Source organism: Manacus candei, unplaced genomic scaffold (genome assembly GCF_025592945.1).
Source record: "Manacus candei isolate 608988 ecotype Guabito, Panama unplaced genomic scaffold, ASM2559294v1 h1tg000163l, whole genome shotgun sequence".
NCBI lineage: Eukaryota > Metazoa > Chordata > Aves > Passeriformes > Pipridae > Manacus > Manacus candei.
The window spans coordinates 324,489-350,116 of NW_026138211.1; the positions used below are offsets into that span (position 1 = coordinate 324,489).

At 51.6% G+C, this 25,628-nt stretch overlaps 1 protein-coding gene and 2 long non-coding RNA genes across 16 annotated transcripts; 1 reads left to right on the plus strand and 2 right to left on the minus strand.

Annotated features, from left to right (window-relative positions):
* The first annotated feature begins 4,201 nt into the window (after positions 1-4,201).
* On the plus strand, positions 4,202-25,628 carry LOC127463489 (uncharacterized). Its single transcript, XR_007900869.1, has 3 exons — positions 4,202-4,284; positions 24,822-25,012; positions 25,582-25,628. It is a non-coding gene; the product is annotated as an uncharacterized LOC127463489 (long non-coding RNA).
* Positions 4,888-21,658, minus strand: LOC127463486 (uncharacterized). Of its 14 annotated transcripts, none has more exons than XR_007900859.1 (4): positions 21,113-21,658; positions 19,783-20,164; positions 13,669-13,860; positions 4,888-4,917 (listed from the first exon to the last, which is right to left on the minus strand). XR_007900859.1 is itself a non-coding variant. In XM_051772958.1 (3 exons), exons 1-3 carry the CDS (start codon positions 21,621-21,623, stop codon positions 13,734-13,736), a joined length of 1,020 nt encoding a protein of 339 aa, XP_051628918.1. In that variant the 5' UTR covers positions 21,624-21,658; the 3' UTR covers positions 13,638-13,733. The 14 variants fall into 14 exon arrangements, 6 of the variants coding, with proteins under 6 accessions (XP_051628918.1, XP_051628921.1, XP_051628917.1 ...); XR_007900860.1 differs by lacking the exon at positions 4,888-4,917 and adding an exon at positions 10,597-10,626; XR_007900861.1 differs by lacking the exons at positions 4,888-4,917; positions 13,669-13,860 and adding exons at positions 10,597-10,626; positions 15,952-16,143.
* On the minus strand, positions 22,580-24,631 carry LOC127463487 (uncharacterized). The gene is made up of 3 exons (XR_007900867.1): positions 24,503-24,631; positions 23,936-24,311; positions 22,580-22,604 (listed from the first exon to the last, which is right to left on the minus strand). It is a non-coding gene; the product is annotated as an uncharacterized LOC127463487 (long non-coding RNA).

Here is a 25,628-nt window from a genome sequence, read left to right on the forward strand (position 1 = left end):
TTTAACATTTTTATACTCCTCTCCTGATTTTAATTTTTTTAGGCTCCTCTCCTGATTTTAATTTTTTTGGGCTCTTCTCCTGGTTTTGATTATTTTGGTCTCCTGTCCTGATTTTTATTTTTTTAGGCTCCTCTCCTGATTTTAATTTTTTTAGGCTCCTCTCCTGATTTTTAGGATTTTAGGCTCGTCTCCTTATTTTAATATTTTAAGGCTCCTCTCCTGATTTTCAGATTTTTAGGCTCCTCTCCTGATTTTAGTTTTTTCAGGCTCCTCCTGATTATAATTTTTTAAGGCTCCTCTCCTGATTTTAATTTTTTTATGCTCTTCTCCTGATTTTAAGATTTTTAGGCTCCTCTCCTGATTTTAATTTTTTTAGGCTCCTCTCCTGATTTTTAAATTTTTAGGCTCCTCTCCAGATTTTTATTCTCTTAGGCTCCTCTCCTGATTTTTAGAAATTTGGCTTCTTTCCTGATTTTAATTTTTTTAGGCTCCTCTCCTGATTTTTAGGATTTTAGGCTCGTCTCCTGATTTTAAGATTTTTAGGCTCCTCTCCTGATTTTTAGAATTTTGGCTTCTTTCCTGATTTTAATTTTTTTAGGCTCCTCTCCTGATTTTTAGGATTTTAGGCTCGTCTCCTGATTTTAAGATTTTTAGGCTCCTCTCCTGATTTTCAGATTTTTAGGCTTCTCTCCTGATTTTAGTTTTTTCAGGCTACTCTCCAGATTTTAATTTTTTTAGACTCTTCTCCTGATTTTAATTTTTTTAGGCTCTTCTCCTGATTTTAATTTTTTTAGGCTCCACTCCTGATTTTTGTTTTTTTTAGGCTCCTCTCCTGATTTTTAGATTTTTAGGCTCGTCTCCTGATTTTAAGATTTTTATACTCCTCTATTGATTTTAATTTTTTTAGGCTCCTCTCCTGATTTTAATTTTTTTAGGCTCCTCTCCTGATTTTAAGTTTTTTAGGCTCCTCTCCTGATTTTATTTTTTAGGCCCCTCTCCTGATTTTATTTTTTTAGGCCCCTCTCCTGATTTTATTTTATTAGGCCCCTCTCCTGATTTTTAGATTTTTAGGATCCTCTCCTGATTTTAACATTTTTATACTCCTCTCCTGATTTTTGTTTTTTTAGGGTCCTCTCCTGATTTTGAGATTTTTAGTCTCCTCTCCTGAGTTTTATTCTCTTAGGCTCCCCTCCTGATTTTAATTTTTTTAGTTTCCTCTCCTGATTGTAATTTTTTTGGGCTCTTCGTCTGATTTTGATTATTTTAGGCTCGTCTCCTGATTTTAATTTTTTTAGGCTCCTTTCCTGATTTTAGTTTTTTTAGGTTCCTCTCCTGATAATAATTTTTTTAGGCTCCTCTCCTGGTTTTTATTCTCTTAGGCTCTTCTCCTGATTTTTATATTTTTAGGCTCCTTTCCTGATTTTAGTTTTTTTAGGTTCCTCTCCTGATAATAATTTTTTTAGGCTCCTCTCCTGGTTTTTATTCTCTTAGGCTCCTCTCCTGCTTTTAATTTTTTTAGGCTCCTCTGCTGGTTTTAATTTTTTTAGGCTCCTCTGCTGGTTTTAATTTTTTTAGGCTCCTCTCCTGATATTAATTTTTTTAGGCTTCTCTCCTGATTCTAGTTTTTGTAGGCTCCTGTCCTGATTTTAATTTTTGTAGGCTCCTGTCCTGATTTTAATTTTTGTAGGCTCCTGTCCTGATTTTTATTTTTGTAGGCTCCTGTCCTGATTTTAAGATTTTTAGGCTCATTTCCTGATTTAAAATTTTTTTGGCTCGTCTCCTGATTTTAAGATTTTTAGGCTCCTCTCCTGATTTTCAGATTTTTAGGCTCCTCTCCTGATTTTAGTTTTTTCAGGCTCCTCTCCTGATTTTAGTTTTTTCAGGCTCCTCTCCTGATTATAATTTTTTAAGGCTCCTCTCCTTATTTTAAATTTTTTTAGGCTCCTCTCCTTATTTTTATTCTCTTAAGCTCCTCTCCTGCTTTTAATTTTTTTTTCGCTCCTCTGCTGGTTTTTTATATTTTTAGGCTCCTCTCATGATTCTAGTTTTTGTAGGCTCCTGTCCTGATTTTAATTTTTTTAAGCTCTTCTCCTGATTTTAATTTTTGTAGGCTCCTCTCCTGATTTTAATTTTTTTAGGCTCCTCTCCTGATTTTAAGATTTTTAGGCTCCTCTCCTGATTTTAAGATTTTTAGGCTCCTCTCCTGATTTTAAGATTTTTAGGCTCCTCTCCTGATTTTTGTTTTATTTAGGCTCCTCTCCTGATTTTAATTTTTTTAGGCTCCTCTCCTGATTTTAAGATTTTTAGGGTCCTCTCCTGATTTTAATTTTTTTAGGCTCCTCTCCTGATTTTAAGATTTTTAGGGTCCTCTCCTGATTTTAGTTTTTTTAGGCTCCTCTCCTGATTTTAATTTTTTTAGGCTCCTCTCCTGATTTTAATTTTTTTGGGCCCCTTGTCTGATTTTAATTTTTTTAGGCTCTTCTCCTGGTTTTAATTTTTTTAGGCTCCTCTACTGATTTTAATTTGTTTAGGCTCCTCTCCTGATTTTAATTTGTTTAGTCTCCTCTCCTTATTTTAATTTTTTTTGGCTCCTCTCTTGATTTTTATTCTCTTAGGCTCTTCTCCTGATTTTAATATTTTTAGGCTCCTTTCCTGATTTAAAATTTTTTTGAGCTCCTGTCCTGATTTTAATTTTTTTAGGCTCCTCTCCTGATTTAAATTTTTTTAGGCTGCTATCTTGATTTTTATTCTCTTAGGCTCTTCTCCTGACTTTAATATTTTTAAGCTCCTCTCCTGATTTAAAATTTTTTTGTCTCCTGTCCTGATTTTAATTTTTTTAGGCTCCTCTCCTTATTTTAACTTTTTTAGGCTCCTCTCCTGATTTTTAGATATTTGTCTTCTCTCCTGATTTTAATTTTTTTAGGCTCCTCTCCTGATTTTAATTTTTTTAGGCTCCTCTCCTGATTTTGGTTTTTTTGGGCTCCTCGTCTGATTTTGATTATTTTAGGCTCCTCTCCTGATTTTAATTTTTTTAGGCTGCTCTCTTGATTTTTATTCTTTTAGGCTCTTCTCCTGATTTTAATATTTTTAGGCTCCTCTCCTGATTTCAATTTTTTTAGGCTCCTTTCCTGATTTAAAATTTTTTTGGTCTCCTGTCTTGATTTTTATTTTTTTAGGTTCCTCTCCTGGTTTTAATTTTTTTAGGCTCCTCTCCTGATATTAATTTTTTTAGGCTCCTCTCATGATTCTAGTTTTTGTAGGCTCCTGTCCTGATTTTAAGTTTTGTAGGCTCCTGTCCTGATTTTAAGTTTTGTAGGCTCCTGTCCTGATTTTAATTTTTTAGGCTCCTCTCCTGATTTTAATTTTTTTAGGCACCTCTCGTGATTTTTAGATTTTTAGGCTCCTCTCCTGATTTTAATTTTTTTAAGCTCGTCTCCTTGTTTTTATTTTTGTAGGCTCCTCTCCTGATTTTAGTTATTTTAGGCTCCTCTCCTGATTTTAGTATTTTTAGGCTCCTCTCTAGATTTTTATTCTCTTTGGCTCCCCTCCTGGTTTTAAGATTTTTAGGCCGGCCCAAGAACTGCACCTGAAACCAGGAAGGTAAGGGCTTTCCTTCCAGGGGAAAAGGGTTGATGTGTCCTTGCAGGACTCCTCGAGCCGAAAGGGGCAGTCCAGCTCCCAAAATTGAATACGGATGAGGATTCCTCCCAGACAAAAGGTAGCACACCAGAAAGCTCTTGCTGCTTAAGGACTGCCCAGGCTGGCCCACCACCGGCACCTGAAATTAAAAGGGTCGGTGCTCGCTTTGCTGTGGAAAAGGGCTGTTGTTAGGAATCCTGCGCTGAAACTGGCAATCCGACTCCCAAAATTGCATCCGGATGAAGATTGTTGCAAGACAAAAGGTGCCAGGACAGAGAGATGTTGCTGCCCACGGAGTGCCTAGGCTAGCCCACCAACTGCACCTGAGACCCTGAGGGTAAGCACTTTCTTGCCTGGGAGAAAGGGCTGTTGTTCGCTTGCAGGAGTCCTGCACTGAAATTGCCAGTCCAAGTCCCAGAATTGAATACAGACTAGGATTCCTCCCAGACCAAAGGTGCCAGCACAGAGAGCTCTTGCTGCCCATGGACTGCCCTGGCTGGCCCACCAACTGCACCTGAGACCCCAAAAGTAAGGACCTTTTTTCTTGGGGAAAAAGGCTATAGTTCACGGGCAGGAGTCCTGCGCTTCAATTTCCAGTCCGACTCCCAGAATTGAATACGGAGGAGGATTCCACCAAGATAAAAGGTGCCACCACAAAAGCTCTTGCTGCCCATGGACTACCCTGGCTGGCCCACCAACTGCACCTGAGACCCTGAGGGTAAGCACTTTCTTGCCTGGGAGAAAGGGCTGTTGTTCGCTTGCAGGAGTCCTGCACTGAAATTGCCAGTCCAAGTCCCAGAACTGAATACAGATGAGGATTCCTCCCAGACCAAAGGTGCCAGCACAGAGAGCTCTTGCTGCCCATGGACTGCCCTGGCTGGCCCACCAACTGCACCTGAGACCCCAAAGGTAAGGACCATTTTTCTTGGGGAAAAGAGCTGTAGTTCACGTGCAGGAGTCCTGCGCTGCAATTGCCAGTCCGACTCCCAGAATTGAATACGGAGGAGGATTCCACCAAGATAAAAGGTGCCACCACAGAAAGCTCTTGCTGCCCATGGAGTGCCTAGGCTGGCCCACCAACTGCACCTGAAACCCAAAGGTTTCAGGCTTTCTGTCCTGGCCATAAGGGCTGTTGTTACCTTGCAGCAATCCTACTGCCGAAATGGGCAGTCCAGCTCCCAAAATTCCATACGGACGAAGATTCCTCCCAGACTAAAGGTGACAGCACACAAAGCTCTTGCTGCCCAGCGAGTGTCCAGGCCGGCCCACCAACTGCACCTGAAACCAAGAAGGTAAGGGCTTTCCTTCCAGGGGAAAAGGGTTGATGTGTCCTTGCAGGACTCCTCGAGCCGAAAGGGGCAGTCCAGCTCCCAAAATTGAATACGGATGAGGATTCCTCCCAGACAAAAGGTAGCACACCAGAAAGCTCTTGCTGCTTAAGGAGTGCCCAGGCTGGCCCACCACCGGCACCTGAAATTAAAAGGGTCGGTGCTCGCTTTGCTGTGGAAAAGGGCTGTTGTTAGGAATCCTGCGCTGAAACTGGCAGTCCGACTCCCAAAATTGCATCCGGATGAAGATTGTTGCAAGACAAAAGGTGCCAGGACAGAGAGATGTTGCTGCCCACGGAGTGCCTAGGCTAGCCCACCAACTGCACCTGAGACCCTGAGGGTAAGCACTTTCTTGCCTGGGAGAAAGGGCTGTTGTTCGCTTGCAGGAGTCCTGCACTGAAATTGCCAGTCCAAGTCCCAGAATTGAATACAGACGAGGATTCCTCCCAGACCAAAGGTGCCAGCACAGAGAGCTCTTGCTGCCCATGGACTGCCCTGGCTGGCTCACCAACTGCACCTGAGACCCCAAAGGTAAGGACCTTTTTTCTTGGGGAAAAGGGCTGTAGTTCACGGGCAGGAGTCCTGCGCTGAAATTGCCAGTCCGACTCCCAGAATTGAATACGGAGGAGGATTCCACCAAGATAAAAGGTGCCACCACAAAAGCTCTTGCTGCCCATGGAGTACCTAGGCTGGCCCACTAACTGCACCTGAGACCCTGAGGGTAAGCACTTTCTTACCTGGGAGAAAGGGCTGTTGTTCGCTTGCAGGAGTCCTGCACTGAAATTGCCAGTCCAAGTCCCAGAATTGAATACAGACGAGGATTCCTCCCAGACAAAAGGTGCCAGCACAGAGCTCTTGCTGCCCATGCAGTGCCCAGGCTGGCCCACCAACTGCACCTGAAAGCCAGAGGTTCCAGGGTTTGTTTCCTCGGGATAATGGCTGTTGTTGTTTTTTTCAGCCCTGTCCTGAAAGTGCCAGTCCAAGTCCCAACGTGGCATACGGACGAAGATTCCTCCCAGACCAAAGGTGCCAGCACAGAGAGCTCTTGCTGCCCATGGACTGCCCTGGCTGGCCCACCAACTGCACCTGAGACCCCAAAGGTAAGGACCTTTTTTCTTGGGGAAAAGGGCTGTAGTTCACGGGCAGGAGTCCTGCGCTGCAATTGCCAGTCCGACTCCCAGAATTGAATACGGAGGAGGATTCCACCAAGATAAAAGGTGCCACCACAAAAGCTCTTGCTGCCCATGGAGTGCCTAGGCTGGCCCACTAACTGCACCTGAGACCCTGAGGGTAAGCACTTTCTTACCTGGGAGAAAGGGCTGTTGTTCGCTTGCAGGAGTCCTGCACTGAAATTGCCAGTCCAAGTCCCAGAATTGAATACAGACGAGGATTCCTCCCAGACCAAAGGTGCCAGCACAGAGAGCTCTTGCTGCCCATGGACTGCCCTGGCTGGCCCACCAACTGCACCTGAGACCCTGAGGGTAAGCACTTTCTTGCCTGGGAGAAAGGGCTGTTGTTCGCTTGCAGGAGTCCTGCACTGAAATTGCCAGTCCAAGTCCCAGAATTGAATACAGACGAGGATTCCTCCCAGACCAAAGGTGCCAGCACAGAGAGCTCTTGCTGCCCATGGACTGCCCTGGCTGGCCCACCAACTGCACCTGAGACCCTGAGGGTAAGCACTTTCTTGCCTGGGAGAAAGGGCTGTTGTTCGCTTGCAGGAGTCCTGCACTGAAATTGCCAGTCCAAGTCCCAGAATTGAATACAGACGAGGATTCCTCCCAGACAAAAGGTGCCAGCACAGAGCTCTTGCTGCCCATGCAGTGCCCAGGCTGGCCCACCAACTGCACCTGAAAGCCAGAGGTTCCAGGGTTTGTTTCCTCGGGATAATGGCTGTTGTTGTTTTTTTCAGCCCTGTCCTGAAAGTGCCAGTCCAAGTCCCAACGTGGCATACGGACGAAGATTCCTCCCAGACCAAAGGTGCCAGCACAGAGAGCTCTTGCTGCCCATGGACTGCCCTGGCTGGCCCACCAACTGCACCTGAGACCCCAAAGGTAAGGACCATTTTTCTTGGGGAAAAGAGCTGTAGTTCACGTGCAGGAGTCCTGCGCTGCAATTGCCAGTCCGACTCCCAGAATTGAATACGGAGGAGGATTCCACCAAGATAAAAGGTGCCACCACAAAAGCTCTTGCTGCCCATGGAGTGCCTAGGCTGGCCCACTAACTGCACCTGAGACCCTGAGGGTAAGCACTTTCTTACCTGGGAGAAAGGGCTGTTGTTCGCTTGCAGGAGTCCTGCACTGAAATTGCCAGTCCAAGTCCCAGAATTGAATACAGACGAGGATTCCTCCCAGACCAAAGGTGCCAGCACAGAGAGCTCTTGCTGCCCATGGACTGCCCTGGCTGGCCCACCAACTGCACCTGAGACCCTGAGGGTAAGCACTTTCTTGCCTGGGAGAAAGGGCTGTTGTTCGCTTGCAGGAGTCCTGCACTGAAATTGCCAGTCCAAGTCCCAGAATTGAATACAGACGAGGATTCCTCCCAGACCAAAGGTGCCAGCACAGAGAGCTCTTGCTGCCCATGGACTGCCCTGGCTGGCCCACCAACTGCACCTGAGACCCTGAGGGTAAGCACTTTCTTGCCTGGGAGAAAGGGCTGTTGTTCGCTTGCAGGAGTCCTGCACTGAAATTGCCAGTCCAAGTCCCAGAATTGAATACAGACGAGGATTCCTCCCAGACCAAAGGTGCCAGCACAGAGCTCTTGCTGCCCATGCAGTGCCCAGGCTGGCCCACCAACTGCACCTGAAAGCCAGAGGTTCCAGGGTTTGTTTCCTCGGGATAATGGCTGTTGTTGTTTTTTTCAGCCCTGTCCTGAAAGTGCCAGTCCAAGTCCCAACGTGGCATACGGACGAAGATTTCTCCCAGACCAAAGGTGCCAGCACAGAGAGCTCTTGCTGCCCATGGACTGCCCTGGCTGGCCCACCAACTGCACCTGAGACCCCAAAGGTAAGGACCTTTTTTCTTGGGGAAAAGGGCTGTAGTTCACGTGCAGGAGTCCTGCGCTGCAATTGCCAGTCCGACTCCCAGAATTGAATACGGAGGAGGATTCCTCCCAGACAAAAGGTGCCAGCAAAGAGAGCTCTTGCTGCCCATGGACTGCCCTGGCTGGCCCACCAACTGCACCTGAGACCCTGAGGGTAAGCACTTTCTTGCCTGGGAGAAAGGGCTGTTGTTCGCTTGCAGGAGTCCTGTACTGAAATTGCCAGTCCAAGTCCCAGAACTGAATACAGATGAGGATTCCTCCCAGACCAAAGGTGCCAGCACAGAGAGCTCTTGCTGCCCATGGACTGCCCTGGCTGGCCCACCAACTGCACCTGAGACCCCAAAGGTAAGAACCTTTTTTCTTGGGGAAAAGGGCTGTAGTTCACGGGCAGGAGTCCTGCGCTGCTATTGCCAGTCCGACTCCCAGAATTGAATACGGAGGAGGATTCCACCAAGATAAAAGGTGCCACCACAGAAAGCTCTTGCTGCCCATGGAGTGCCTAGGCTGGCCCACCAACTGCACCTGAAACCCAAAGGTTTCAGGCTTTCTGTCCTGGCCATAAGGGCTGTTGTTACCTTGCAGCAATCCTACTGCCGAAATGGGCAGTCCAGCTCCCAAAATTCCATACGGACGAAGATCCCTCCCAGACTAAAGGTGACAGCACACAAAGCTCTTGCTGCCCAGCGAGTGTCCAGGCTGGCCCACCAACTGCACCTGAGACCCTGAGGGTAAGCACTTTCTTGCCTGGGAGAAAGGGCTGTTGTTCGCTTGCAGGAGTCCTGCACTGAAATTGCCAGTCCAAGTCCCAGAATTGAATACAGACGAGGATTCCTCCCAGACCAAAGGTGCCAGCACAGAGAGCTCTTGCTGCCCATGGACTGCCCTGGCTGGCCCACCAACTGCACCTGAGACCCTGAGGGTAAGCACTTTCTTGCCTGGGAGAAAGGGCTGTTGTTCGCTTGCAGGAGTCCTGCACTGAAATTGCCAGTCCAAGTCCCAGAATTGAATACAGACGAGGATTCCTCCCAGACCAAAGGTGCCAGCACAGAGAGCTCTTGCTGCCCATGGACTGCCCTGGCTGGCCCACCAACTGCACCTGAGACCCTGAGGGTAAGCACTTTCTTGCCTGGGAGAAAGGGCTGTTGTTCGCTTGCAGGAGTCCTGCACTGAAATTGCCAGTCCAAGTCCCAGAATTGAATACAGACGAGGATTCCTCCCAGACAAAAGGTGCCAGCACAGAGCTCTTGCTGCCCATGCAGTGCCCAGGCTGGCCCACCAACTGCACCTGAAAGCCAGAGGTTCCAGGGTTTGTTTCCTCGGGATAATGGCTGTTGTTGTTTTTTTCAGCCCTGTCCTGAAAGTGCCAGTCCAAGTCCCAACGTGGCATACGGACGAAGATTCCTCCCAGACCAAAGGTGCCAGCACAGAGAGCTCTTGCTGCCCATGGACTGCCCTGGCTGGCCCACCAACTGCACCTGAGACCCTGAGGGTAAGCACTTTCTTGCCTGGGAGAAAGGGCTGTTGTTCGCTTGCAGGAGTCCTGCACTGAAATTGCCAGTCCAAGTCCCAGAATTGAATACAGACGAGGATTCCTCCCAGACAAAAGGTGCCAGCACAGAGCTCTTGCTGCCCATGCAGTGCCCAGGCTGGCCCACCAACTGCACCTGAAAGCCAGAGGTTCCAGGGTTTGTTTCCTCGGGATAATGGCTGTTGTTGTTTTTTTCAGCCCTGTCCTGAAAGTGCCAGTCCAAGTCCCAACGTGGCATACGGACAAAGATTCCTCCCAGACCAAAGGTGCCAGCACAGAGAGCTCTTGCTGCCCATGGACTGCCCTGGCTGGCCCACCAACTGCACCTGAGACCCCAAAGGTAAGGACCTTTTTTCTTGGGGAAAAGGGCTGTAGTTCACGGGCAGGAGTCCTGCGCTGCAATTGCCAGTCCGACTCCCAGAATTGAATACGGAGGAGGATTCCTCCCAGACAAAAGGTGCCAGCAAAGAGAGCTCTTGCTGCCCATGGTCTGCCCTGGCTGGCCCACCAACTGCACCTGAGACCCTGAGGGTAAGCACTTTCTTGCCTGGGAGAAAGGGCTGTTGTTCGCTTGCAGGAGTCCTGTACTGAAATTGCCAGTCCAAGTCCCTCAACTGAATACAGATGAGGATTCCTCCCAGACCAAAGGTGCCAGCACAGGAGAGCTCTTGCTGCCCATGGACTGCCCTGGCTGGCCCACCAACTGCACCTGAGACCCCAAAGGTAAGGACCATTTTTCTTGGGGAAAAGAGCTGTAGTTCACGTGCAGGAGTCCTGCGCTGCAATTGCCAGTCCGACTCCCAGAATTGAATACGGAGGAGGATTCCACCAAGATAAAAGGTGCCACCACAGAAAGCTCTTGCTGCCCATGGAGTGCCTAGGCTGGCCCACCAACTGCACCTGAAACCCAAAGGTTTCAGGCTTTCTGTCCTGGCCATAAGGGCTGTTGTTACCTTGCAGCAATCCTACTGCCGAAATGGGCAGTCCAGCTCCCAAAATTCCATACGGACGAAGATTCCTCCCAGACTAAAGGTGACAGCACACAAAGCTCTTGCTGCCCAGCGAGTGTCCAGGCCGGCCCACCAACTGCACCTGAAACCAAGAAGGTAAGGGCTTTCCTTCCAGGGGAAAAGGGTTGATGTGTCCTTGCAGGACTCCTCGAGCCGAAAGGGGCAGTCCAGCTCCCAAAATTGAATACGGATGAGGATTCCTCCCAGACAAAAGGTAGCACACCAGAAAGCTCTTGCTGCTTAAGGAGTGCCCAGGCTGGCCCACCACCGGCACCTGAAATTAAAAGGGTCGGTGCTCGCTTTGCTGTGGAAAAGGGTTGTTGTTAGGAATCCTGCGCTAAAACTGGCAGTCCGACTCCCAAAATTGCATCCGTATGAAGATTGTTGCAAGACAAAAGGTGCCAGGACAGAGAGATGTTGCTGCCCACGGAGTGCCTAGGCTAGCCCACCAACTGCACCTGAGACCCTGAGGGTAAGCACTTTCTTGCCTGGGAGAAAGGGCTGTTGTTCGCTTGCAGGAGTCCTGCACTGAAATTGCCAGTCCAAGTCCCAGAATTGAATACAGACGAGGATTCCTCCCAGACCAAAGGTGCCAGCACAGAGAGCTCTTGCTGCCCATGGACTGCCCTGGCTGGCTCACCAACTGCACCTGAGACCCCAAAGGTAAGGACCTTTTTTCTTGGGGAAAAGGGCTGTAGTTCACGGGCAGGAGTCCTGCGCTGAAATTGCCAGTCCGACTCCCAGAATTGAATACGGAGGAGGATTCCACCAAGATAAAAGGTGCCACCACAAAAGCTCTTGCTGCCCATGGAGTACCTAGGCTGGCCCACTAACTGCACCTGAGACCCTGAGGGTAAGCACTTTCTTACCTGGGAGAAAGGGCTGTTGTTCGCTTGCAGGAGTCCTGCACTGAAATTGCCAGTCCAAGTCCCAGAATTGAATACAGACGAGGATTCCTCCCAGACCAAAGGTGCCAGCACAGAGAGCTCTTGCTGCCCATGGACTGCCCTGGCTGGCCCACCAACTGCACCTGAGACCCTGAGGGTAAGCACTTTCTTGCCTGGGAGAAAGGGCTGTTGTTCGCTTGCAGGAGTCCTGCACTGAAATTGCCAGTCCAAGTCCCAGAATTGAATACAGACGAGGATTCCTCCCAGACCAAAGGTGCCAGCACAGAGAGCTCTTGTTGCCCATGGACTGCCCTGGCTGGCCCACCAACTGCACCTGAGACCCTGAGGGTAAGCACTTTCTTGCCTGGGAGAAAGGGCTGTTGTTCGCTTGCAGGAGTCCTGCACTGAAATTGCCAGTCCAAGTCCCAGAATTGAATACAGACGAGGATTCCTCCCAGACAAAAGGTGCCAGCACAGAGCTCTTGCTGCCCATGCAGTGCCCAGGCTGGCCCACCAACTGCACCTGAAAGCCAGAGGTTCCAGGGTTTGTTTCCTCGGGATAATGGCTGTTGTTGTTTTTTTCAGCCCTGTCCTGAAAGTGCCAGTCCAAGTCCCAACGTGGCATACGGACGAAGATTCCTCCCAGACCAAAGGTGCCAGCACAGAGAGCTCTTGCTGCCCATGGACTGCCCTGGCTGGCCCACCAACTGCACCTGAGACCCCAAAGGTAAGGACCATTTTTCTTGGGGAAAAGAGCTGTAGTTCACGTGCAGGAGTCCTGCGCTGCAATTGCCAGTCCGACTCCCAGAATTGAATACGGAGGAGGATTCCACCAAGATAAAAGGTGCCACCACAAAAGCTCTTGCTGCCCATGGAGTGCCTAGGCTGGCCCACTAACTGCACCTGAGACCCTGAGGGTAAGCACTTTCTTACCTGGGAGAAAGGGCTGTTGTTCGCTTGCAGGAGTCCTGCACTGAAATTGCCAGTCCAAGTCCCAGAATTGAATACAGACGAGGATTCCTCCCAGACCAAAGGTGCCAGCACAGAGAGCTCTTGCTGCCCATGGACTGCCCTGGCTGGCCCACCAACTGCACCTGAGACCCTGAGGGTAAGCACTTTCTTGCCTGGGAGAAAGGGCTGTTGTTCGCTTGCAGGAGTCCTGCACTGAAATTGCCAGTCCAAGTCCCAGAATTGAATACAGACGAGGATTCCTCCCAGACCAAAGGTGCCAGCACAGAGAGCTCTTGCTGCCCATGGACTGCCCTGGCTGGCCCACCAACTGCACCTGAGACCCTGAGGGTAAGCACTTTCTTGCCTGGGAGAAAGGGCTGTTGTTCGCTTGCAGGAGTCCTGCACTGAAATTGCCAGTCCAAGTCCCAGAATTGAATACAGACGAGGATTCCTCCCAGACAAAAGGTGCCAGCACAGAGCTCTTGCTGCCCATGCAGTGCCCAGGCTGGCCCACCAACTGCACCTGAAAGCCAGAGGTTCCAGGGTTTGTTTCCTCGGGATAATGGCTGTTGTTGTTTTTTTCAGCCCTGTCCTGAAAGTGCCAGTCCAAGTCCCAACGTGGCATACGGACGAAGATTTCTCCCAGACCAAAGGTGCCAGCACAGAGAGCTCTTGCTGCCCATGGACTGCCCTGGCTGGCCCACCAACTGCACCTGAGACCCCAAAGGTAAGGACCTTTTTTCTTGGGGAAAAGGGCTGTAGTTCACGTGCAGGAGTCCTGCGCTGCAATTGCCAGTCCGACTCCCAGAATTGAATACGGAGGAGGATTCCTCCCAGACAAAAGGTGCCAGCAAAGAGAGCTCTTGCTGCCCATGGTCTGCCCTGGCTGGCCCACCAACTGCACCTGAGACCCTGAGGGTAAGCACTTTCTTGCCTGGGAGAAAGGGCTGTTGTTCGCTTGCAGGAGTCCTGTACTGAAATTGCCAGTCCAAGTCCCTCAACTGAATACAGATGAGGATTCCTCCCAGACCAAAGGTGCCAGCACAGGAGAGCTCTTGCTGCCCATGGACTGCCCTGGCTGGCCCACCAACTGCACCTGAGACCCCAAAGGTAAGGACCATTTTTCTTGGGGAAAAGAGCTGTAGTTCACGTGCAGGAGTCCTGCGCTGCAATTGCCAGTCCGACTCCCAGAATTGAATACGGAGGAGGATTCCACCAAGATAAAAGGTGCCACCACAAAAGCTCTTGCTGCCCATGGAGTGCCTAGGCTGGCCCACCAACTGCACCTGAAACCCAAAGGTTTCAGGCTTTCTGTCCTGGCCATAAGGGCTGTTGTTACCTTGCAGCAATCCTACTGCCGAAATGGGCAGTCCAGCTCCCAAAATTCCATACGGACGAAGATTCCTCCCAGACTAAAGGTGACAGCACACAAAGCTCTTGCTGCCCAGCGAGTGTCCAGGCCGGCCCACCAACTGCACCTGAAACCAAGAAGGTAAGGGCTTTCCTTCCAGGGGAAAAGGGTTGATGTGTCCTTGCAGGACTCCTCGAGCCGAAAGGGGCAGTCCAGCTCCCAAAATTGAATACGGATGAGGATTCCTCCCAGACAAAAGGTAGCACACCAGAAAGCTCTTGCTGCTTAAGGAGTGCCCAGGCTGGCCCACCACCGGCACCTGAAATTAAAAGGGTCGGTGCTCGCTTTGCTGTGGAAAAGGGTTGTTGTTAGGAATCCTGCGCTAAAACTGGCAGTCCGACTCCCAAAATTGCATCCGTATGAAGATTGTTGCAAGACAAAAGGTGCCAGGACAGAGAGATGTTGCTGCCCACGGAGTGCCTAGGCTAGCCCACCAACTGCACCTGAGACCCTGAGGGTAAGCACTTTCTTGCCTGGGAGAAAGGGCTGTTGTTCGCTTGCAGGAGTCCTGCACTGAAATTGCCAGTCCAAGTCCCAGAATTGAATACAGACGAGGATTCCTCCCAGACCAAAGGTGCCAGCACAGAGAGCTCTTGCTGCCCATGGACTGCCCTGGCTGGCTCACCAACTGCACCTGAGACCCCAAAGGTAAGGACCTTTTTTCTTGGGGAAAAGGGCTGTAGTTCACGGGCAGGAGTCCTGCGCTGAAATTGCCAGTCCGACTCCCAGAATTGAATACGGAGGAGGATTCCACCAAGATAAAAGGTGCCACCACAAAAGCTCTTGCTGCCCATGGAGTACCTAGGCTGGCCCACTAACTGCACCTGAGACCCTGAGGGTAAGCACTTTCTTACCTGGGAGAAAGGGCTGTTGTTCGCTTGCAGGAGTCCTGCACTGAAATTGCCAGTCCAAGTCCCAGAATTGAATACAGACGAGGATTCCTCCCAGACCAAAGGTGCCAGCACAGAGAGCTCTTGCTGCCCATGGACTGCCCTGGCTGGCCCACCAACTGCACCTGAGACCCTGAGGGTAAGCACTTTCTTGCCTGGGAGAAAGGGCTGTTGTTCGCTTGCAGGAGTCCTGCACTGAAATTGCCAGTCCAAGTCCCAGAATTGAATACAGACGAGGATTCCTCCCAGACCAAAGGTGCCAGCACAGAGAGCTCTTGTTGCCCATGGACTGCCCTGGCTGGCCCACCAACTGCACCTGAGACCCTGAGGGTAAGCACTTTCTTGCCTGGGAGAAAGGGCTGTTGTTCGCTTGCAGGAGTCCTGCACTGAAATTGCCAGTCCAAGTCCCAGAATTGAATACAGACGAGGATTCCTCCCAGACAAAAGGTGCCAGCACAGAGCTCTTGCTGCCCATGCAGTGCCCAGGCTGGCCCACCAACTGCACCTGAAAGCCAGAGGTTCCAGGGTTTGTTTCCTCGGGATAATGGCTGTTGTTGTTTTTTTCAGCCCTGTCCTGAAAGTGCCAGTCCAAGTCCCAACGTGGCATACGGACGAAGATTCCTCCCAGACCAAAGGTGCCAGCACAGAGAGCTCTTGCTGCCCATGGACTGCCCTGGCTGGCCCACCAACTGCACCTGAGACCCCAAAGGTAAGGACCTTTTTTCTTGGGGAAAAGGGCTGTAGTTCACGGGCAGGAGTCCTGCGCTGCAATTGCCAGTCCGACTCCCAGAATTGAATACGGAGGAGGATTCCTCCCAGACAAAAGGTGCCAGCAAAGAGAGCTCTTGCTGCCCATGGTCTGCCCTGGCTGGCCCACCAACTGCACCTGAGACCCTGAGGGTAAGCACTTTCTTGCCTGGGAGAAAGGGCTGTTGTTCGCTTGCAGGAGTCCTGTACTGAAATTGCCAGTCCAAGTCCCAGAACTGAATACAGATGAGGATTCCTCCCAGACCAAAGGTGCCAGCACAGAGAGCTCTTGCTGCCCATGGACTGCCCTGGCTGGCCCACCAACTGCACCTGAGACCCCAAAGGTAAGGACCATTTTTCTTGGGGAAAAGAGCTGTAGTTCACGTGCAGGAGTCCTGCGCTGCAATTGCCAGTCCGACTCCCAGAATTGAATACGGAGGAGGATTCCACCAAGATAAAAGGTGCCACCACAGAAAGCTTTTGCTGCCCATGGAGTGCCTAGGCTGGCCCACCAACTGCACCTGAAACCCAAAGGTTTCAGGCTTTCTGTCCTGGCCATAAGGGCTGTTGTTACCTTGCAGCAATCCTACTGCCGAAATGGGCAGTCCAGCTCCCAAAATTCCATACGGACGAAGATTCCTCCCAGACTAAAGGTGACAGCACACAAAGCTCTTGCTGCCCAGCGAGTGTCCAGGCCGGCCCACCAACTGCACCTGAAACCAAGAAGGTAAGGGCTTTCCTTCCAGGGGAAAAGGGTTGATGTGTCCTTGCAGGACTCCTCGAGCCGAAAGGGGCAGTCCAGCTCCCAAAATTGAATATGGATGAGGATTCCTCCCAGACAAAAGGTAGCACACCAGAAAGCTCTTGCTGCTTAAGGACTGCCCAGGCTGGCCCACCACCGGCACCTGAAATTAAAAGGGTCGGTGCTCGCTTTGCTGTGGAAAAGGGTTGTTGTTAGGAATCCTGCACTAAAACTGGCAGTCCGACTCCCAAAATTGCATCCGTATGAAGATTGTTGCAAGACAAAAGGTGCCAGGACAGAGAGATGTTGCTGCCCACGGAGTGCCTAGGCTAGCCCACCAACTGCACCTGAGACCCTGAGGGTAAGCACTTTCTTGCCTGGGAGAAAGGGCTGTTGTTCGCTTGCAGGAGTCCTGCACTGAAATTGCCAATCCAAGTCCCAGAATTGAATACAGACGAGGATTCCTCCCAGACCAAAGGTGCCAGCACAGAGAGCTCTTGCTGCCCATGGACTGCCCTGGCTGGCTCACCAACTGCACCTGAGACCCCAAAGGTAAGGACCTTTTTTCTTGGGGAAAAGGGCTGTAGTTCACGGGCAGGAGTCCTGCGCTGAAATTGCCAGTCCGACTCCCAGAATTGAATACGGAGGAGGATTCCACCAAGACCAAAGGTGCCACCACAAAAGCTCTTGCTGCCCATGGAGTACCTAGGCTGGCCCACTAACTGCACCTGAGACCCTGAGGGTAAGCACTTTCTTACCTGGGAGAAAGGGCTGTTGTTCGCTTGCAGGAGTCCTGCACTGAAATTGCCAGTCCAAGTCCCAGAATTGAATACAGACGAGGATTCCTCCCAGACCAAAGGTGCCAGCACAGAGAGCTCTTGCTGCCCATGGACTGCCCTGGCTGGCCCACCAACTGCACCTGAGACCCTGAGGGTAAGCACTTTCTTGCCTGGGAGAAAGGGCTGTTGTTCGCTTGCAGGAGTCCTGCACTGAAATTGCCAGTCCAAGTCCCAGAATTGAATACAGACGAGGATTCCTCCCAGACCAAAGGTGCCAGCACAGAGAGCTCTTGTTGCCCATGGACTGCCCTGGCTGGCCCACCAACTGCACCTGAGACCCTGAGGGTAAGCACTTTCTTGCCTGGGAGAAAGGGCTGTTGTTCGCTTGCAGGAGTCCTGCACTGAAATTGCCAGTCCAAGTCCCAGAATTGAATACAGACGAGGATTCCTCCCAGACAAAAGGTGCCAGCACAGAGCTCTTGCTGCCCATGCAGTGCCCAGGCTGGCCCACCAACTGCACCTGAAAGCCAGAGGTTCCAGGGTTTGTTTCCTCGGGATAATGGCTGTTGTTGTTTTTTTCAGCCCTGTCCTGAAAGTGCCAGTCCAAGTCCCAACGTGGCATACGGACGAAGATTCCTCCCAGACCAAAGGTGCCAGCACAGAGAGCTCTTGCTGCCCATGGACTGCCCTGGCTGGCCCACCAACTGCACCTGAGACCCCAAAGGTAAGGACCTTTTTTCTTGGGGAAAAGGGCTGTAGTTCACGGGCAGGAGTCCTGCGCTGCAATTGCCAGTCCGACTCCCAGAATTGAATACGGAGGAGGATTCCTCCCAGACAAAAGGTGCCAGCAAAGAGAGCTCTTGCTGCCCATGGTCTGCCCTGGCTGGCCCACCAACTGCACCTGAGACCCTGAGGGTAAGCACTTTCTTGCCTGGGAGAAAGGGCTGTTGTTCGCTTGCAGGAGTCCTGCACTGAAATTGCCAGTCCAAGTCCCAGAATTGAATACAGACGAGGATTCCTCCCAGACAAAAGGTGCCAGCACAGAGCTCTTGCTGCCCATGCAGTGCCCAGGCTGGCCCACCAACTGCACCTGAAAGCCAGAGGTTCCAGGGTTTGTTTCCTCGGGATAATGGCTGTTGTTGTTTTTTTCAGCCCTGTCCTGAAAGTGCCAGTCCAAGTCCCAACGTGGCATACGGACGAAGATTCCTCCCAGACCAAAGGTGCCAGCACAGAGAGCTCTTGCTGCCCATGGACTGCCCTGGCTGGCCCACCAACTGCACCTGAGACCCCAAAGGTAAGGACCTTTTTTCTTGGGGAAAAGGGCTGTAGTTCACGTGCAGGAGTCCTGTGCTGCAATTGCCAGTCCGACTCCCAGAATTGAATACGGAGGAGGATTCCTCCCAGACAAAAGGTGCCAGCAAAGAGAGCTCTTGCTGCCCATGGTCTGCCCTGGCTGGCCCACCAACTGCACCTGAGACCCTGAGGGTAAGCACTTTCTTGCCTGGGAGAAAGGGCTGTTGTTCGCTTGCAGGAGTCCTGTACTGAAATTGCCAGTCCAAGTCCCAGAACTGAATACAGATGAGGATTCCTCCCAGACCAAAGGTGCCAGCACAGAGAGCTCTTGCTGCCCATGGACTGCCCTGGCTGGCCCACCAACTGCACCTGAGACCCCAAAGGTAAGGACCATTTTTCTTGGGGAAAAGAGCTGTAGTTCACGTGCAGGAGTCCTGCGCTGCAATTGCCAGTCCGACTCCCAGAATTGAATACGGAGGAGGATTCCACCAAGATAAAAGGTGCCACCACAAAAGCTCTTGCTGCCCATGGAGTGCCTAGGCTGGCCCACCAACTGCACCTGAAACCCAAAGGTTTCAGGCTTTCTGTCCTGGCCATAAGGGCTGTTGTTACCTTGCAGCAATCCTACTGCCGAAATGGGCAGTCCAGCTCCCAAAATTCCATACGGACGAAGATTCCTCCCAGACTAAAGGTGACAGCACACAAAGCTCTTGCTGCCCAGCGAGTGTCCAGGCCGGCCCACCAACTGCACCTGAAACCAAGAAGGTAAGGGCTTTCCTTCCAGGGGAAAAGGGTTGATGTGTCCTTGCAGGACTCCTCGAGCCGAAAGGGGCAGTCCAGCTCCCAAAATTGAATATGGATGAGGATTCCTCCCAGACAAAAGGTAGCACACCAGAAAGCTCTTGCTGCTTAAGGAGTGCCCAGGCTGGCCCACCACCGGCACCTGAAATTAAAAGATTCGGTGCTCGCTTTGCTGTGGAAAAGGGTTGTTGTTAGGAATCCTGCGCTAAAACTGGCAGTCCGACTCCCAAAATTGCATCCGTATGAAGATTGTTGCAAGACAAAAGGTGCCAGGACAGAGAGATGTTGCTGCCCACGGAGTGCCTAGGCTAGCCCACCAACTGCACCTGAGACCCTGAGGGTAAGCACTTTCTTGCCTGGGAGAAAGGGCTGTTGTTCGCTTGCAGGAGTCCTGCACTGAAATTGCCAGTCCAAGTCCCAGAATTGAATACAGACGAGGATTCCTCCCAGACCAAAGGTGCCAGCACAGAGAGCTCTTGCTGCCCATGGACTGCCCTGGCTGGCTCACCAACTGCACCTGAGACCCCAAAGGTAAGGACCTTTTTTCTTGGGGAAAAGGGCTGTAGTTCACGTGCAGGAGTCCTGCGCTGCAATTGCCAGTCCGACTCCCAGAATTGAATACGGAGGAGCATTCCACCAAGATAAAAGATGCCACCACAAAAGCTCTTGCTGCCCATGGAGTACCTAGGCTGGCCCACTAACTGCACCTGAGACCCTGAGGGTAAGCACTTTCTTACCTGGGAGAAAGGGCTGTTGTTCGCTTGCAGGAGTCCTGCACTGAAATTGCCAGTCCAAGTCCCAGAATTGAATACAGACGAGGATTCCTCCCAGACCAAAGGTGCCAGCACAGAGAGCTCTTGCTGCCCATGGACTGCCCTGGCTGGCCCACCAACTGCACCTGAGACCCTGAGGGTAAGCACTTTCTTGCCTGGGAGAAAGGGCTGTTGTTCGCTTGCAGGAGTCCTGCACTGAAATTGCCAGTCCAAGTCCCAGAATTGAATACAGACGAGGATTCCTCCCAGACCAAAGGTGCCAGCACAGAGAGCTCTTGCTGCCCATGGACTGCCCTGGCTGGCCCACCAACTGCACCTGAGACCCTGAGGGTAAGCACTTTCTTGCCTGGGAGAAAGGGCTGTTGTTCGCTTGCAGGAGTCCTGCACTGAAATTGCCAGTCCAAGTCCCAGAATTGAATACAGACGAGGATTCCTCCCAGACAAAAGGTGCCAGCACAGAGCTCTTGCTGCCCATGCAGTGCCCAGGCTGGCCCACCAACTGCACCTGAAAGCCAGAGGTTCCAGGGTTTGTTTCCTCGGGATAATGGCTGTTGTTTTTTTCAGCCCTGTCCTGAAAGTGCCAGTCCAAGTCCCAACGTGGCATACGGACGAAGATTCCTCCCAGACCAAAGGTGCCAGCACAGAGAGCTCTTGCTGCCCATGGACTGCCCTGGCTGGCCCACCAACTGCACCTGAGACCCCAAAGGTAAGGACCTTTTTTCTTGGGGAAAAGGGCTGTAGTTCACGGGCAGGAGTCCTGCGCTGCAATTGCCAGTCCGACTCCCAGAATTGAATACGGAGGAGGATTCCTCCCAGACAAAAGGTGCCAGCAAAGAGAGCTCTTGCTGCCCATGGTCTGCCCTGGCTGGCCCACCAACTGCACCTGAGACCCTGAGGGTAAGCACTTTCTTGCCTGGGAGAAAGGGCTGTTGTTCGCTTGCAGGAGTCCTGTACTGAAATTGCCAGTCCAAATCCCAGAACTGAATACAGATGAGGATTCCTCCCAGACCAAAGGTGCCAGCACAGAGAGCTCTTGCTGCCCATGGACTGCCCTGGCTGGCCCACCAACTGCACCTGAGACCCCAAAGGTAAGGACCATTTTTCTTGGGGAAAAGAGCTGTAGTTCACGTGCAGGAGTCCTGCGCTGCAATTGCCAGTCCGACTCCCAGAATTGAATACGGAGGAGGATTCCACCAAGATAAAAGGTGCCACCACAAAAGCTCTTGCTGCCCATGGAGTACCTAGGCTGGCCCACTAACTGCACCTGAGACCCTGAGGGTAAGCACTTTCTTACCTGGGAGAAAGGGCTGTTGTTCGCTTGCAGGAGTCCTGCACTGAAATTGCCAGTCCAAGTCCCAGAATTGAATACAGACGAGGATTCCTCCCAGACCAAAGGTGCCAGCACAGAGAGCTCTTGCTGCCCATGGACTGCCCTGGCTGGCCCACCAACTGCACCTGAGACCCTGAGGGTAAGCACTTTCTTGCCTGGGAGAAAGGGCTGTTGTTCGCTTGCAGGAGTCCTGCACTGAAATTGCCAGTCCAAGTCCCAGAATTGAATACAGACGAGGATTCCTCCCAGACCAAAGGTGCCAGCACAGAGAGCTCTTGCTGCCCATGGACTGCCCTGGCTGGCCCACCAACTGCACCTGAGACCCTGAGGGTAAGCACTTTCTTGCCTGGGAGAAAGGGCTGTTGTTCGCTTGCAGGAGTCCTGCACTGAAATTGCCAGTCCAAGTCCCAGAATTGAATACAGACGAGGATTCCTCCCAGACAAAAGGTGCCAGCACAGAGCTCTTGCTGCCCATGCAGTGCCCAGGCTGGCCCACCAACTGCACCTGAAAGCCAGAGGTTCCAGGGTTTGTTTCCTCGGGATAATGGCTGTTGTTTTTTTCAGCCCTGTCCTGAAAGTGCCAGTCCAAGTCCCAACGTGGCATACGGACGAAGATTCCTCCCAGACCAAAGGTGCCAGCACAGAGAGCTCTTGCTGCCCATGGACTGCCCTGGCTGGCCCACCAACTGCACCTGAGACCCCAAAGGTAAGGACCTTTTTTCTTGGGGAAAAGGGCTGTAGTTCACGGGCAGGAGTCCTGCGCTGCAATTGCCAGTCCGACTCCCAGAATTGAATACGGAGGAGGATTCCTCCCAGACAAAAGGTGCCAGCAAAGAGAGCTCTTGCTGCCCATGGTCTGCCCTGGCTGGCCCACCAACTGCACCTGAGACCCTGAGGGTAAGCACTTTCTTGCCTGGGAGAAAGGGCTGTTGTTCGCTTGCAGGAGTCCTGTACTGAAATTGCCAGTCCAAATCCCAGAACTGAATACAGATGAGGATTCCTCCCAGACCAAAGGTGCCAGCACAGAGAGCTCTTGCTGCCCATGGACTGCCCTGGCTGGCCCACCAACTGCACCTGAGACCCCAAAGGTAAGGACCATTTTTCTTGGGGAAAAGAGCTGTAGTTCACGTGCAGGAGTCCTGCGCTGCAATTGCCAGTCCGACTCCCAGAATTGAATACGGAGGAGGATTCCACCAAGATAAAAGGTGCCACCACAAAAGCTCTTGCTGCCCATGGAGTGCCTAGGCTGGCCCACCAACTGCACCTGAAACCCAAAGGTTTCAGGCTTTCTGTCCTGGCCATAAGGGCTGTTGTTACCTTGCAGCAATCCTACTGCCGAAATGGGCAGTCCAGCTCCCAAAATTCCATACGGACGAAGATTCCTCCCAGACTAAAGGTGACAGCACACAAAGCTCTTGCTGCCCAGCGAGTGTCCAGGCCGGCCCACCAACTGCACCTGAAACCAAGAAGGTAAGGGCTTTCCTTCCAGGGGAAAAGGGTTGATGTGTCCTTGCAGGACTCCTCGAGCCGAAAGGGGCAGTCCAGCTCCCAAAATTGAATATGGATGAGGATTCCTCCCAGACAAAAGGTAGCACACCAGAAAGCTCTTGCTGCTTAAGGAGTGCCCAGGCTGGCCCACCACCGGCACCTGAAATTAAAAGGGTCGGTGCTCGCTTTGCTGTGGAAAAGGGTTGTTGTTAGGAATCCTGCGCTAAAACTGGCAGTCCGACTCCCAAAATTGCATCCGTATGAAGATTGTTGCAAGACAAAAGGTGCCAGGACAGAGAGATGTTGCTGCCCACGGAGTGCCTAGGCTAGCCCACCAACTGCACCTGAGACCCTGAGGGTAAGCACTTTCTTGCCTGGGAGAAAGGGCTGTTGTTCGCTTGCAGGAGTCCTGCACTGAAATTGCCAGTCCAAGTCCCAGAATTGAATACAGACGAGGATTCCTCCCAGACCAAAGGTGCCAGCACAGAGAGCTCTTGCTGCCCATGGACTGCCCTGGCTGGCTTACCAACTGCACCTGAGACCCCAAAGGTAAGGACCTTTTTTCTTGGGGAAAAGGGCTGTAGTTCACGTGCAGGAGTCCTGCGCTGAAATTGCCAGTCCGACTCCCAGAATTGAATATGGAGGAGGATTCCACCAAGATAAAAGGTGCCACCACAAAAGCTCTTGCTGCCCATGGAGTACCTAGGCTGGCCCACTAACTGCACCTGAGACCCTGAGGGTAAGCACTTTCTTACCTGGGAGAAAGGGCTGTTGTTCGCTTGCAGGAGTCCTGCACTGAAATTGCCAGTCCAAGTCCCAGAATTGAATACAGACGAGGATTCCTCCCAGACCAAAGGTGCCAGCACAGAGAGCTCTTGCTGCCCATGGACTGCCCTGGCTGGCCCACCAACTGCACCTGAGACCCCAAAGGTAAGGACCTTTTTTCTTGGGGAAAAGGGCTGTAGTTCACGGGCAGGAGTCCTGCGCTTCAATTTCCAGTCCGACTCCCAGAATTGAATACGGAGGAGGATTCCACCAAGATAAAAGGTGCCACCACAGAAAGCTCTTGCTGCCCATGGAGTTCCTAGGCTGGCCCACCAACTGCACCTGAAACCCAAAGGTTTCAGGCTTTCTGTCCTGGCCATAAGGGCTGTTGTTACCTTGCAGCAATCCTACTGCCGAAATGGGCAGTCCAGCTCCCAAAATTCCATACGGACGAAGATTCCTCCCAGACTAAAGGTGACAGCACACAAAGCTCTTGCTGCCCAGCGAGTGTCCAGGCCAGCCCACCAACTGCACCTGAAACCAAGAAGGTAAGGGCTTTCCTTCCAGGGGAAAAGGGTTGATGTGTCCTTGCAGGACTCCTCGAGCCGAAAGGGGCAGTCCAGCTCCCAAAATTGAATACGGATGAGGATTCCTCCCAGACAAAAGGTAGCACACCAGAAAGCTCTTGCTGCTTAAGGAGTGCCCAGGCTGGCCCACCACCGGCACCTGAAATTAAAAGGGTCGGTGCTCGCTTTGCTGTGGAAAAGGGCTGTTGTTAGGAATCCTGCGCTGAAACTGGCAGTCCGACTCCCAAAATTGCATCCGGATGAAGATTGTTGCAAGACAAAAGGTGCCAGGACAGAGAGATGTTGCTGCCCACGGAGTGCCTAGGCTAGCCCACCAACTGCACCTGAGACCCTGAGGGTAAGCACTTTCTTGCCTGGGAGAAAGGGCTGTTGTTCGCTTGCAGGAGTCCTGCACTGAAATTACCAGTCCAAGTCCCAGAATTGAATACAGACGAGGATTCCTCCCAGACAAAAGGTGCCAGCAAAGAGAGCTCTTGCTGCCCATGGACTACCCTGGCTGGCCCACCAACTGCACCTGAGACCCTGAGGGTAAGCACTTTCTTGCCTGGGAGAAAGGGCTGTTGTTCGCTTGCAGGAGTCCTGCACTGAAATTGCCAGTCCAAGTCCCAGAATTGAATACAGACGAGGATTCCTCCCAGACAAAAGGTGCCAGCACAGAGCTCTTGCTGCCCATGCAGTGCCCAGGCTGGCCCACCAACTGCACCTGAAAGCCAGAGGTTCCAGGGTTTGTTTCCTCGGGATAATGGCTGTTGTTGTTTTTTTCAGCCCTGTCCTGAAAGTGCCAGTCCAAGTCCCAACGTGGCATACGGACGAAGATTCCTCCCAGACCAAAGGTGCCAGCACAGAGAGCTCTTGCTGCCCATGGACTGCCCTGGCTGGCCCACCAACTGCACCTGAGACCCCAAAGGTAAGGACCTTTTTTCTTGGGGAAAAGGGCTGTAGTTCACGGGCAGGAGTCCTGCGCTGCAATTGCCAGTCCGACTCCCAGAATTGAATACGGAGGAGGATTCCACCAAGATAAAAGGTGCCACCACAAAAGCTCTTGCTGCCCATGGAGTACCTAGGCTGGCCCACTAACTGCACCTGAGACCCTGAGGGTAAGCACTTTCTTACCTGGGAGAAAGGGCTGTTGTTCGCTTGCAGGAGTCCTGCACTGAAATTGCCAGTTCAAGTCCCAGAATTGAATACAGACGAGGATTCCTCCCAGACAAAAGGTGCCAGCACAGAGCTCTTGCTGCCCATGCAGTGCCCAGGCTGGCCCACCAACTGCACCTGAAAGCCAGAGGTTCCAGGGTTTGTTTCCTCGGGATAATGGCTGTTGTTGTTTTTTTCAGCCCTGTCCTGAAAGTGCCAGTCCAAGTCCCAACGTGGCATACGGACGAAGATTCCTCCCAGACCAAAGGTGCCAGCACAGAGAGCTCTTGCTGCCCATGGACTGCCCTGGCTGGCCCACCAACTGCACCTGAGACCCCAAAGGTAAGGACCATTTTTCTTGGGGAAAAGGGCTGTAGTTCACGGGCAGGAGTCCTGCGCTGCAATTGCCAGTCCGACTCCCAGAATTGAATACGGAGGAGGATTCCACCAAGATAAAAGGTGCCACCACAGAAAGCTCTTGCTGCCCATGGAGTGCCTAGGCTGGC

What these genes read in the sequence shown, in the direction of transcription:
- LOC127463486 (XM_051772956.1), bottom strand. Translation starts at nt 21,623, where the DNA reads ATGGGCAGCAAGAGCTCTGTGCTGGCACCTTTTGTCTGGGAGGAATCC. An exon ending in ACAACAGCCCTTTCTCCCAG is followed by an intron (nt 20,165 to 21,112) that starts GTAAGAAAGTGC and finishes CCTTTCTCCCAG; the next exon opens with GCAAGAAAGTGCTTACCCTC. An exon ending in ACAACAGCCCTTTCTCCCAG is followed by an intron (nt 16,550 to 19,782) that starts GTAAGAAAGTGC and finishes CCTTTCTCCCAG; the next exon opens with GCAAGAAAGTGCTTACCCTC.